At 44.5% G+C, this 13034-nt stretch overlaps 1 protein-coding gene across 6 annotated transcripts in view; it reads right to left on the reverse strand.

Annotated features, from left to right (window-relative positions):
* ULK2 (unc-51 like autophagy activating kinase 2) overlaps positions 1-13034 on the reverse strand; it is an 87832-nt gene that overhangs the window by 57053 nt on the left and 17745 nt on the right. For all 6 annotated transcript variants that reach the window (XM_045984289.1, XM_045984285.1, XM_045984286.1 and 3 more), the window contains 7 exons: positions 12533-12706; positions 11402-11475; positions 9815-9916; positions 8608-8666; positions 6036-6118; positions 2033-2080; positions 1614-1702 (listed from right to left, as the gene is read on the reverse strand). In XM_045984289.1, coding sequence (XP_045840245.1) covers positions 1614-1702; positions 2033-2080; positions 6036-6118; positions 8608-8666; positions 9815-9916; positions 11402-11475; positions 12533-12706 — 629 coding nt within the window. The remainder of the gene's footprint in view (positions 1-1613; positions 1703-2032; positions 2081-6035; positions 6119-8607; positions 8667-9814; positions 9917-11401; positions 11476-12532; positions 12707-13034) is intronic.

A 13034-nucleotide genomic window follows, 5' to 3' on the forward strand; every position in this document is an offset into this window, starting at 1 on the left:
TGGTCATCCTACAAACAGGCTCCTCTCTTCTTGCTCTCTCCCACATCTCTCTCATAATTAGATTCTTCCCTGTGGTTCCTTTCTCACGTATCAACTTCGCTTTTCACATTACGTCTCACACCGCATCAAATACAGACTTCATAATAATAGCTACAGTTTATCAAGTGCGCCCAGGGCTGCTGTTCACGCACAGGTTCATGAAGCCCGCCTTACAGAGGAGGGGGCCCCAGTTCAGCGCTGGAGCTGAAGCATGAGCCAGCGGCCTGGCCAGCGCTGAAGCCAGATGGGCCTGGCCCCAAATAAAGCGACTGTCTTGCCATGCCGGTCCACTTCCCCCGCGTTTCTCCCCAGTCACCGCAAATCAGTGTCTCTTATATTCCAGACTGAAGCAGGAACGCACAACACTTTTTCCCCCTCTCAGCTTTTTAAAAAAAATTTAGGGGAATATAATGTCTTATTAGCCCATCTGCTTTTTCTAACTTGCTTTAAGTCTGGAGGGTTAGGCGAAAAGGGTTTTTTTGCCGGTTTTCAGACTCCTCTCTTTGTGATCGGCTGCTTCCGTATCTGCCTTAGCCATGGGCCGTTAGGTTTTCCTTGAAAACAAGAGTAACAGCCGTTGCCACTCACTGAGTATTGTGTACCAGACATTACAGTAAAGTGCTTTTGCTCATTTACCCTTGAAAGAACCTATGAAATAGGTCAGTTACACTCGCTTTCCCTACGAGAAACAGGCTCAAAGAGATTAAGTCATTTGTCCTGGTTAATGCCGCAAGTAAGGGGTGCAGAAGCTCCCAAGTCCCGTGTTCTTAAACCTCGGAGGTGAACCCACTAATTACGCAATCACTTCCTCTTAGGACTGCCCCACCCTCCACCGGCAGAATTTGAGAGATTCTCGGAGGCTAGGCTAATCTGGAAAACAGTCATCAGAGCTGACACGAGAGCCCTTGAACTTCAGCTGATGGGAAAGGCTCAAGGTCGCAGCCCACAGCAAGAAGCGGGGGAGGGGCCAGAAGAGGGCAGAGTGAAACCCTGGGAGCACGGAGCAGAGTCTAGAAGGGTCTAGAAGCAGCACTTGGGCTGGAGGGAAGAGAGCCACAGAGAAAACGGCCTGGGAAGCCCAGGGGAGGGAGGCGGCTGGGGCGGAGCAAGTCCCGAAGGGCTGGGAACCGGCATTCAGGGAACTGAAGTGCAAGGAATGCGGCTCCGAGGCCACTCACCACCACTGGAAATTCTGGGTACACTAGATATCCAGACTGATGCCACGACAGCTGGAGAAGATAACGTTGCTACGTCCCTGCCTCTGATGGGCACCCTGCAGCCGTCATGCTCTCCAACCCACGGGCATGAAAAGTTGCGAGTACTGTACCCGCTGTTGAGAGGAAAACGGCCCAGGGGGACAGCCACAGAGGGCAGGGCGCTAATCTAGACCCGTCTGACTCAACAGTAACGTTCTCTGCCCAAAGCTCGGCAGTAGCGCTGGAATGGACGCGTCGGAAGGTAAGTTCTGGTAAGCACTGCCCGTCAGAAGGGAAGCCACAATGTGTCCCAGGCTCCCGTAGGGCAGAGGCAATAGCACTCACTCGGAAATTAGAGTCAATAAGACCAAAACTTACTGGCGGGGAGGCAAAGCGACAGGACGGAGAGCTGCCACAGGAGCTCCCGGAGACGGCGCCGGCACACACGGGCACTGGGACTGGGCAGGCTGGGGGAGAAACAGGTGAAGAGACATGAGCGCTGCAGAGACGATCACGGCTCGTGTAAGAGAAAACCTGTCGAAACGATGACATCCCTGTGCTGACCAGATTCATTTACCTACTTATTACAGCTCCTGGGAGTAAAACTAGACCTGCAGCAATTACTACAACTATTTCAACTGGGACTTGGGGGGGGGAAACGACTGGAATCCAATAAATAAAGCTCAATGAAATCTTGAGAAGCACAATCAAAAAATTAATTTGTGACACAAAATAATAATTTTTCCTTAAGTCTGCCTTCACTCTTCAAGTAAAAATGCAAAAAAAAGGATACTCACATTTTTTCACTGGAACTTGTTCAAGAAAAGGATGGCTAAAAAATGTTTCTGTAATGAAAAAGGAGAATGCAACCCTTAAGCTCAGGTTGAGTAGCAGACGGGTTAATCCTGTTGAGGTATTTAACAGTGTCGAGATCATAAATAATAATTATTAGCTTCTTTATGTAGTCTCCATCTCCTTCCACTGTAGAAGCCTATGATTTTTATAAATCATCTATAAAAATTATCACATGATAAATAAATCTTAATCCACGAACAATTTAAAATAATAATTGTGAATTTTGCAAACAGGCGTCACCAATGCGGCAGGCTCCACGAAAGCAGGCATGTTCTGGGAACTACGCTGCCCTCCTGCGGGGGACGGGGGGCTGTGAGCAGGCCCCCCGAAGTGTATACGGAAGCATGGCTGGGGTTAACTGTCCTAGGAGGCAATCCAGGCAGCTGATTTATATGATAAATCCCATCCTTCTATCTCAGAAGAGATATTCCTGCAGCTGGTTTCACATTTTTTAAAAAATCTGTAAGTCTGATTTAATTTCTTTGGCTGTCTAAGGATAAAACCTACATAATAAACCTGCTAATTAAAGGTAAGTAAGTCAGTGAGGACATGGCCGTCCATTATTTTACTTTAGCTTCCTGTGTGTTTAAAGTATTTCATTAATTCTTTAAAAACCCAGAAAGCTAATCTCCTGTGTCACGGAGTCCCAGACCCGTATGCTAGTAAATCTCACAGAGCAGGCAAGGAGGACGGCGTGACACCAGCATGGGGTTTAAATGAGGAGGTACGAGAGCAGGAAAAGCTTAACTCAGGGTCAGTCTAGTGGATCTTCTACTCTGAAGGGCCCTGGCGGTCTTACTGAAATAAATCGCCAAAAGCCACTCAGTGTAAATATCAGTTACAAGACTTGCAAAGGAATAGAAATGTGGAGGGTTTTGAAGAAAAATATGTTTTCTACCAGAGATCATTTTTAGAACAAAAATTACTATACATATACATAAATTCTACAAAATCTTGACATATAAGATTTTTAATGCTAATTTTTACAATGAACATCATAGGGATGAAACAGAAAAGAACTGAACGCAAATGCTCTAAAACCACATCCCAAATCCATTGCTACAGCAGGGAAAATATACAAATACTTAATATATAATCTAGTATTTTAAAACTATTACTGGTGAGTATGTTGTTTCAGCATTGACCCCTATTTCTCATGGTTACAGAGCAACTCTCAATTTAATTTCTCCCCCGAAAGATAAAAATATTTACCAAGTCTATGTGCTGAAATTTAGTTCCAACTTTACAAAACTTTAAGAAAATACCTGTTCAGACTATTTCACCTTGTCCCCTATATGGAAACTTCCAGAGCTATTGTCTACTGAGGACATTCGCTGGGACAACAAACTAAGTGCTTCACATACCAGTTTATTTAATCCTCACAAACTTAACACACAGCATTATCTTCCTTTTACGGACAAGAATAAAGCGCATAAAGGCCATGTATCTTCTCCAACGTCAAAGCTGGCAAGTTGAGGGACCAGAATTCAAACCCTGGTCTGTCTTATCCAGGAGCCTATATGGACTTCCATAACACACATGAACAGACCAAAACTCTGGACTAAGTTTTTGCAAATCTCTATTAATATTACAACTAATTATTACAGGAAAAATCAAACACTTTTTTTTTCTTCTAAAAATGTCAAGATCAAGGTTAATTTAAAAAGCATTTTCACTGGGGCACCTGAGTGGCTCAGTGGGTTAAAGCCTCTGCCTTCGGCTCAGGTCATGATCCCAGGGTCCTGGGATCGAGCCCCACATTGGGCTCTCTGCTCAGCAGGGAGCCTGCTTCCTCCTCTCTCTGCCTGCTTCTCTGCCTACTTGTGATCTCTGTCAAATGAATAAATAAAATCTTAAAAAAAAAAAAAAAGCATTTTCACCGAACATGTCTTACGGCTTTTCTGGTCTGACATTTAAGTCGTGCTGTTTTTACATATGACTGCTAAGAGTAAGATCGAAAAGAACAATCTTTTACATGAGATTGATAAAAACAAGTTAACAAACTGCCCCCAAAGAAGAGCTGAGACCCAGACAATTTCAGGGGAAAATGTTCTTTCAAGGCCTTCCAGGACTGGACAATCCCTAGAGTATTAAGCAACCCAAATCCTTTCATTACACGACAAGTAGTAAAATATCATTTGAAAAATAGACCGTGTAAAGTAAAAATATTTAGAAATTTTTAGCTTTAAATGATTATATTATAAAAAGAAGAAAGGCTCAAGATCAGTGATAAGGCTTTCGCCTTCAGAATGTAAAAATCTGAACTCATGGCCTTGCGGAGCACCCAGAGCCAGTTCTCCCAAAGCCCTCATGCCGCTGTGAAAACCAAACTGCCACGGAGCGGCCCCTGCCTGTCTCCTGAAACCCCATCCTCGAGGCCAGGGGCTTTCCTCCAGGATTCTGGAGTGTTATTCCTCCTTTGCCTCCACTCAGATCTCCTCCAAAATACATCCCCAGCCTAGACCTCTCCTCTGGACTCCAAGCGCCCTTTGGGCATCTGCACCCCTCCGTTAAATGCGTGTCTTCAGTTTAACAGATCCAAGCTGAACCCCTGATTTGCCCCATAGCCTGCTCCGGCCACACAGCCTCAAGCACGTCGGTAACCAACAACTAGATTCCTTCACACACCCAGGTCAGACACCCTGGAGGCATCTTTGAGTTTTCTCTCTCCCACACCCCCACATCCAATTCATCTGTAAATACTATGGTCTCTACCTCCAAAAATATGCAGAATTCAAGGGACTCCCCACCACTTCCATGGCTGTTATTCCGGCCTAAGTCCCTTCATCTCTCACTGGGGTAACTGCTGTAGTTCCCAGATTGGTCCCTCAGCCCCTGTCCTCACCGCCCCGCTCCACAGTCTGTTGGCAACAAGCAGCCAGAATGGTCCTTTCTAAAACGTCTGTCAGATCTTATTACTCCTGAGCTCACACTCTCCCCATCCCACTTTGAGCAAAAGCCCACGTCTTTTTTTTTTTTTTTTTTTAATTTTTTTTTTTTTTTCTTTTTTACAGATAGAGAGAGAGAGAGAGAGAGATTACAAGTAGGCAGAGCAGCAGCCAGAGAGGGGAGGAAGCAGGCCCCCTGCCAAGCAGAGAGCCCGATACGGGGCTCGATCCCAGAGACCCTGAGATCATGACCTGAGCTGAAGGCAGAGGCTTAACCCACTGAGCCACCCAGGCGCCCCAAAAGCCCACGTCTTTAACTGGTCTTCTAACTGCTCCTCACCGACCCGGCACTCCCAGCCCTGGGCGTTTGTGCCGGCTGCTCGCTCCGCCTGGCAAGCTCTTCCCACAGACGTGCACACAGCCCACTGTCTCACTATCCCGCTGTCCATCCATCACGTCTTTATTGAAAGGCCACTTCCGGGGCGCCTGGGTGGCTCAGTGGTTTACGCCTCTGCCTTCGGCTCGGGTCATGATCTCAGGGTCCTGGGATCGAGCCCCGCATCAGGCTCTCTGCTCAGTGAGGAGCCTGTTTCTCCCTCTCTCTCTGCCTGCCTCTCTGCCTACTTGTGATCTCTCTCTCTGTCAAATAAATAAATAAATGAATAAATAAGGCCACTTCCTCAGAAGGGGCTTCATGGAATTTAAACTTTCAAACCCTCCCCCCAAGGGCATTTCCCGTCCCTCTTCTTCCCAGAGCACTTATCATCTCTATGGTGCGCTGATTTACTTTACCCTTTGTTGCCTCTCCTGCACGAGAACGTGTGCTGCGTGAGGACAGGGATTTTCTTTATTATTTATTACTCTATCCCCTGTATCTAGAACATAGTGAGCACTCAATAAATATTTACAAAATAAGGGAAGAAAAAAGATGAAGAGAAAGAGAGAAACTGACTTGAATTTTCTCCTGAAAACTCTATAGTATCTTTTTAAAAACAACTTTCAGGGGATACACAAAAATCAAATTAGAAAGCACACAGAATTTGAAAATATAACTTACCAAAGTCCATTCTATCTTTCTGGTTTCTCTGAAGCAAACCCAAGAGGAGATTAGCCAAGTAAGGTGATGTTTCTCTGGGAATACTGGGGGAAAGGAAGAAAAAGACTCTAAGTGGTGGGTTTATACAGATTAACCACATGACCTTTGCCCTCATTATGGTGAATGAACATGTATATGCAGATTCACAAACATATCTTAAACCAAGAAGATCATGGTAAAGCCTCATTCCTTACAGACGAAAAACAAAACAAAAAACAAAACGCTAAGCAACTGCCTTTGAGAAAGGGCATCCATTCGGGAGGTTCCTGCACTGTGCTTACTGATATTATCTGAGTATGTGCAGACATAAAGCACTTCGGAAGCACAGTCAGCCTGGCACTCATATTTGCTAGAACTCTCTATTAGAAGAGCCACCTCCCGTTCTGTCCAGAAAAGGACACAGCTCCAATTCGAGTGAGAAATAATACAGCTTCCTAAAATCCACTAAGAAAAAGACAAACCAACAGAAAAATGAGTAATAGGACTGTGCAATTCACAGAATGAAAACTACAAAAGGACATGAGACACATGAAAGAGCGCCAACTTTACTAGTAAAGAGAATAATGCAAATTCAAGAGCCAATTGGTCCCCTTCTGTTTGTGAGGCACCTGCTGTGATAACATCCTGTGTTGGCGAAAACGTGGGGAAACGAGCACTCTGACGTGGTGCTGCGTTAGCTAGTTGGGAGAGCATCCCTTGTGGTCTAATAATTCCACGTCCAGGTGTCTGTGGAGGCCAAGACAAACAAGGCCGTGCCCAGCTCGAGTCTAGCCCTGACATAAGCGCAGCCATCTTGCTGTTCCAGGTGATCACAGAGTATCTCTTGGGCTCTGACCTACTCAGGTTAGCACTTTAAAAGTCCCTCTCTCCTTTAATGATTGATTTAAACTCCTGGACTGGAAAAAGGTTTTTTTTGTCAAATACCAAAAAAACTTATTTGAGCTTCATTTTCATTTTGTTACACTGATCATGTTTTGCTATTTTCTCCCATGTCTCCTCACCTGACTTCAACTCCTCCGCTGTCATAACTTCCACAGATGATCCTTTCCACTCGGGAAGATCACCTGAGCAGTCTCCCCTGGACTCAGCTGCCTCTGTCTTTCATAACTCCCCTCCACATTCCCCAACTGACCAGTGTTGACCCGAGTAGGTAGGGACAACTCTACGCCCCTACTCAGCAGGAAGAAGTTACAGAAGATGAGACTTTCCACCGTCAACAACCTTAAAGATGTAAGGGGTCAAAATTGTTCAGGGGGAAATGTGGAGGCCGAGAAATTTAAGGCCATCCCACCTCAGGTTTAGCTGATGTGGGAAACAGAGGCAGAAGAAAATCATTAAAATTCCTTACCTACTGACAAGCCCTTGAAACAGACAGAGTGGCTCTCCCCTGGGGACTTAACTGCCCTCACCTTGAGGTTTTGCTAAGGACAATCCTAGCCTGACCGACCCCCTGCTCCAACAGGTGCAACCAGGATCCTGTAAGTCTACTTTAACAAGTACTTTATCTCTAAACCTCCAAGATAGTGTCGAGAATCATTCCCAAGTATATGGCCCACTGATACACATCTAAAGGGTCTCACAAGATTTTTATTACTGGTAATAAATAACCTTTCTCCCAACAATAGCTAGCCCCTCAAGGTCCTGGAGACCTTGCTTCCAAAAATCCTTGGAGATTTACACCATCCCTCATCCCCTTTGTCTTCACCTACCGCTGAGTCCACCCCTACTCTGCCTTTAAAAACTCGGACTGTAATCTGGTTCGGGGTCCAAGTCCCTACTTGGGCCCAAGCTCAAGCTGTCAAATAAACCCTCGTGTGATTACATCGGTGTTGGCTCCTTGGTGGTCTCTCAGACGCGAAAACTCGGGCATGACAGAGTCTACCCTAAAGAAACATACAGGAGTGTACACTAACACACACACACACACACACACACACACACTTCACTAAACACTGTTTGGAGTAACCAAAAATTGAAAACAAGGATCTGATTAAACAAAATATGAAACATTTAGCCATGGAACTCTATGAACCATTTAAAAGAATGAAGGAGTTCTCTATATCCTGACACTAAACGGTATCTATGATACACTGTACAGTTAAAAAAGCTGCAGAACAGTTTGCCACGTATGATGTAATTTGTACAAAATATGTATGTATACATATCTACAGGAGGTACAGAGCCAGCTCATGTTATCCTGGAGAGCAGGGAAGACCGAGGGAGGGACTGACCGCCTAGTTCATGCACATCTGTTCTGTTTGCGTCTCCCTTCCCCCCAAGAACATGTAAAACTTCTGTGTGTGTTTTTCTCTTCCTTTTAAATATACTTTACATTTTAAAAAAGGAAAAAAAAAAAACGGTACAGCACTATCCAGGCACCTATGATGCACCAGTAATTTTCAGATTTCTTGTTAAAATGAATGTTCTCCCATTACTGTCAGCTGAAGACAGATTCAAGGCTGGAAACCGGTAACACGAGTTCAAAGAATGCTGCATTCTCAGACAGTAAAACCCAGCGTAACCAAACACGTACCTAGGCATTAAGCTCCTGTTTTTTTCATAAAACATCCTGAGGTCTTGAGGACTATTGGCCTGTTTAAAAAAACAACAACAAAAACAAGGTTTTATTCCCTAGACAATGGGGGCAGAAAGTTCAAATCATGTGATCCACGCTCGAATGCTTGCTATAAGGCACACATTCTGAACCTGAAGTCCTGGGTCGCAGAAGGGGCCACGGATGGACACCAGGAACTTAAAAACCTCTGGAACTCTGTGCAAATTCTGCCTATCTGGACTTAGGGTATCTTTGCCGAGGTCAGCCTCCCAGAGGAGCCCAAAACTTAGGAAGAGTTCAGAACCACTACTCTGGAGGTCACCCAGCCAGCCCAACACCTTCATTTTTATTATGTAAAATCAGGGCATATTTTCTCTTAGGACGGCCAAGGGCACAAGGAAGGGAAAGAAGCAAACGGCTGCCTCTCAGTCCCTCCCCGACAGCAGATGCCGCCCTCCCACACAGTAAGAGCTGCAGGATTAGTGGAGCCCCCCCACACACACCTGCCCCTCCCGCTGCCCCTCTGTACCCAACGGGGCTGAGAGGGTAAGTGTCTAAACCAGGCGGGGCACTGATTTTACGTCCTTTTTTACTCTGCTTACTCTGTTCCAGTTTTCAGGTTCAGAAAAACCTCTCTGTCACTGGGCAGTATGAACGCATCACAATTAGTTCTAGAGGCCTCTTTCTGACAGGATGCGAGGGGAGTAGAGAAGAGGGAAGAATGACCCCAAATCACGTCCACCAAAACTAAACCATCAGCTCTCTCTCAGCCAGCAGCGCCAGGACCAGGAAGCTGGAGGCGGTTTCGGCTCATCTTCCGAGACCAGGCCTACCCCTCACGTGGAGTGCAGGGCCTCCCACACCCAGCTAAGCAGGAAGCGCGGAACATCGCTGTTCACACCACTTCCCACCAGGGTGTCAGTCCTGCCCTTGGCTGGTTGTCACCAGCCTGGAAACATAAAGCAAGCTTTATGCCCAGGCCAACGACAAAGGGAAGGCAGATAAAAAAAGGAAAAGCAAAAGATGTTCTGGCTCACTATAACAGTTTCTGCCTGTAACAAAATCAAAACAAGTCACAAGGGACCCAAAAACACCATTTTCAAAGTATTCCCTGTTTTCCAAGTCAAAGGTAACTGCAAAATGAGAAGATCCCAAAACTGAGCACGGAAATAAAAAGTCAGGTTACCTGAAAAGGTGGTTTTCCAACTAGGCATTGATATATCACTGTTCCTATGCTCCACAGGTCTGCCTTAGCATCATAATGTTGAGACATAATAACTTCAGGAGCCTGGGGATAAAAACATACCAGACACATGCATGATGTTATTTATCTTACTAATATTGATAAATTAACTGGTAAAGTTCACGCTCCTAACAAATACTAAAATGAGATCACACTATGTTACTTCCCTAATCGGGTGATCCTGCTGTGAGCTTAAACCACATTCGTACACTGGGATTTACTAGTAAATCTCAAAAACAACATTGCATGAAAAGAAGAAATTTATAGAAACGAACATTTCTATGTATTACTATGGGACAGCAAGGCAGTAAGAGTATTAAGGTTATAATAAAAATACACACTAGCTACGACACAGAGGTGACCTCTGGGGTAGACGAGTGGGAAATGGGAAGAGGGAAAGATTTAAAGGACTTGGGCTGTGGCTGAAATATTTTACTTCTTTCTTGGGGAAAAAAAAAGATCAAGGCACACATGGCGAAACGTTACCTTTGTTAAAAATGGACAATAAGTACATAAGTGTTTGCTGTATTACTCCCTGGTTTTCCGCTCATTTGAAAGCTTTTAAAATAATACACAAACTATGATGAAAATACAGTAAGGACTGTCTTAAAAGCAAAGGCATTTGTCTTCTCTGCTGCTTTGTTACAGCTCTTTTTCCACCTCTTGCTGGATGCTGCTTCTTAAAAATGCCAGTAATCTGGACAAACATTAAACAGAAATGTCAAACACGCTCAAAGCCAGGGAAACTTCATTTTCCAGGAGTACCATTTTTAGCTGTCATCCCTGGTAAGCTTCTCACTGACTTAGATCAGAGGAAATCCTTACTGAACATAAGCCCATTTTACACTTAGAACTGAGACAGGTACATGCATTTACTTGGCAGAATTCTGAAGCTCCAGAATTAAGCTATTTCCAGGCCTGATGTTTCCCACTTGCCCAGAATTTTCATAGCCTTCCCTTTTCGGACATGACAACATCCGTACCGAAGGATGAAGACAGAACTACAATTTTTCAGCTTTACCTCTAACACTAACTGAAAAATCTTCTATGCCCCAGGGATTTGTCAAGAGAAATAACATGAAAAGATGAGCATGTTCACCCTAAAGATGAAGAAATGCCCAAGAAGGGTTTTTTGTTGTTGTTGTTGTTTTCCCTAATATCACACACCAAGTACAGCATGACTGTGCTTCATCAATCTGTATTTTCAATTTACTCTAACAAGGAATTTTTTTACCACTAATAGCTAGTTTTTTTTAAAAAACTTAAGCTAAAAGAACTCCATGCTGGGTGTGGAGCCTACTTAAAAAAAAAAAAAAAAAATCAGCTAATGGGTAAAAGTGACCTTTATAGTCCACTGTTTTAAAGCAAAAGATGACTTAAAGCATTATCAGTAATACAATCACTGTTAGTAATACAACAGTTTAGGCTACACATAAAATCACACCTGAACTGGAAACCAGCATGATACTTAAAATCCCAGTGCTAATGGCACCATACTACAGACACGGGCAAGGACAGAAACTCACTCACCATGTACATCGGGGACCCACACAGGGTTGCAGCCATCATGTTACTCTGCAGGTAACGGGCAAACCCAAAATCCGCTAGTCCACAAAATAAAAGGGAGAAAAACAAAAGATACCTTTACTCACACTTCACATAGATCACACCTTCAAGACGCAAGAGGGCACAAAGGAACTGTGAGAAATCTGCAGCTTATTGGGTAAGCCTGCCTGCCAAGGAAGAAAATTTCCACCTCAGTTTCAACAAGCTACGAACGGGTGGTGATCACCAGCTGCACGAGTCCCTGCTCTGCCGGTTTCGTACTCAGGGAGCGAGCACCAAGCTTTGTGAGAGAAAAGCTAGTTGCAATAAACGATTCATTAATACTGCTCTACGTATCAGTGCCAGGTGGAGAATTTGAGCTTCTTTTTTTCCCTTCTCCAGATCCAGATGTAACATACATAAAACCAGAAACTTCCTTATTTTTCTTAAAGCTTTTATTTATTTATTTGAGAGAGAGAATGAGCTGGGAGAGGGGCAGAGAAGGAGAGGGAGAAGCAGACTCCCGGCTGAGCAGGAAGCCCAGCGTGGAGATCCATCCCTGGACCCCAGGATCATGACCCGAGCCAAAGGCAGACGCCCAACCAACTGAGCCACCTAGGTACTTCCGGAAATTTCTTTCCATACAGGTTAAAAAAAAAAAAATTCTAACCACACAAAGAAAAGTTTAAAAAAATACCTAGGATTACAAACTGCTTCAAATAATTATAAAAAAAAAAAAAAAGAAAAGGAAAGAAAGGTTGATCTAAATGGTCTCTTAGATCCCTTGTGTTACAATTCCACGAGCTGTGAAGAGCCCGGGTTCTTCAACTGCATCTACAACCACCATACATCAGCCTCCCACTGATGAGAAGCAGAACGGCATTCGGTGCCGGGAGCTGCGTCTGGAGTTCCCAACAGGGGCCCCTCGGTTCTGAGATAAGCGTAGGCGGCCAGCACGGTACAGCGTTCCCATACCCAAATGCACCTTGCTGAACTCAACAAAAATTTCAAAATTGCATCAACAAAACCCATCATTCCAACAAAGTTGGGCTAAAATTTTCTAAAACTACAGAGTCTCAAGGCTGTCCTTTGCATCAAACACTACACGCCGTTTACCTATTTTGATGCGAATACCACTGACGGTGGATTTTCTGCGATTCGCGTATGACAGCAAGATGTTCTGGGGTTTGAGATCCCTGTGGATGATTCCTTTGCTGTGCAGAATCCGCATGGCAGCTGCGATCTGATGCAGAAACACTCTAATGGTATCTTCACTGAGAGTTCCTTTAGCTGGTAGAAAAGGAATCGCATAAACATTTAAGCACACGCAATCAAAAATGCCATCCGCATCTCCCATCAACAAAATCGAGTTAAGAACAGAGAGGGAATGAGGAACCGGGAGTCACACTTTTTCTCCATTTTACTCTAATAATTTCAGTCTATGAAAAGAGAGCAGACACCTCAAACGTTTCACTCGATCTGTTGTAAAGAGAACTGATTTAATTTGCATCTCTTGTTTTCGCCGGTGTTTTTCTTTCCCCCGTTTTTACTGGTGAAGGTGCCCACGAGACTCTAAGCACAACAGGTGCTCCGCAAACGGGAGGCCCCTCGGCAAACT

The sequence above is a fragment of the Meles meles genome, chromosome 18 (genome assembly GCF_922984935.1).
Source record: "Meles meles chromosome 18, mMelMel3.1 paternal haplotype, whole genome shotgun sequence".
NCBI classification, from domain to species: Eukaryota; Metazoa; Chordata; class Mammalia; order Carnivora; family Mustelidae; genus Meles; species Meles meles.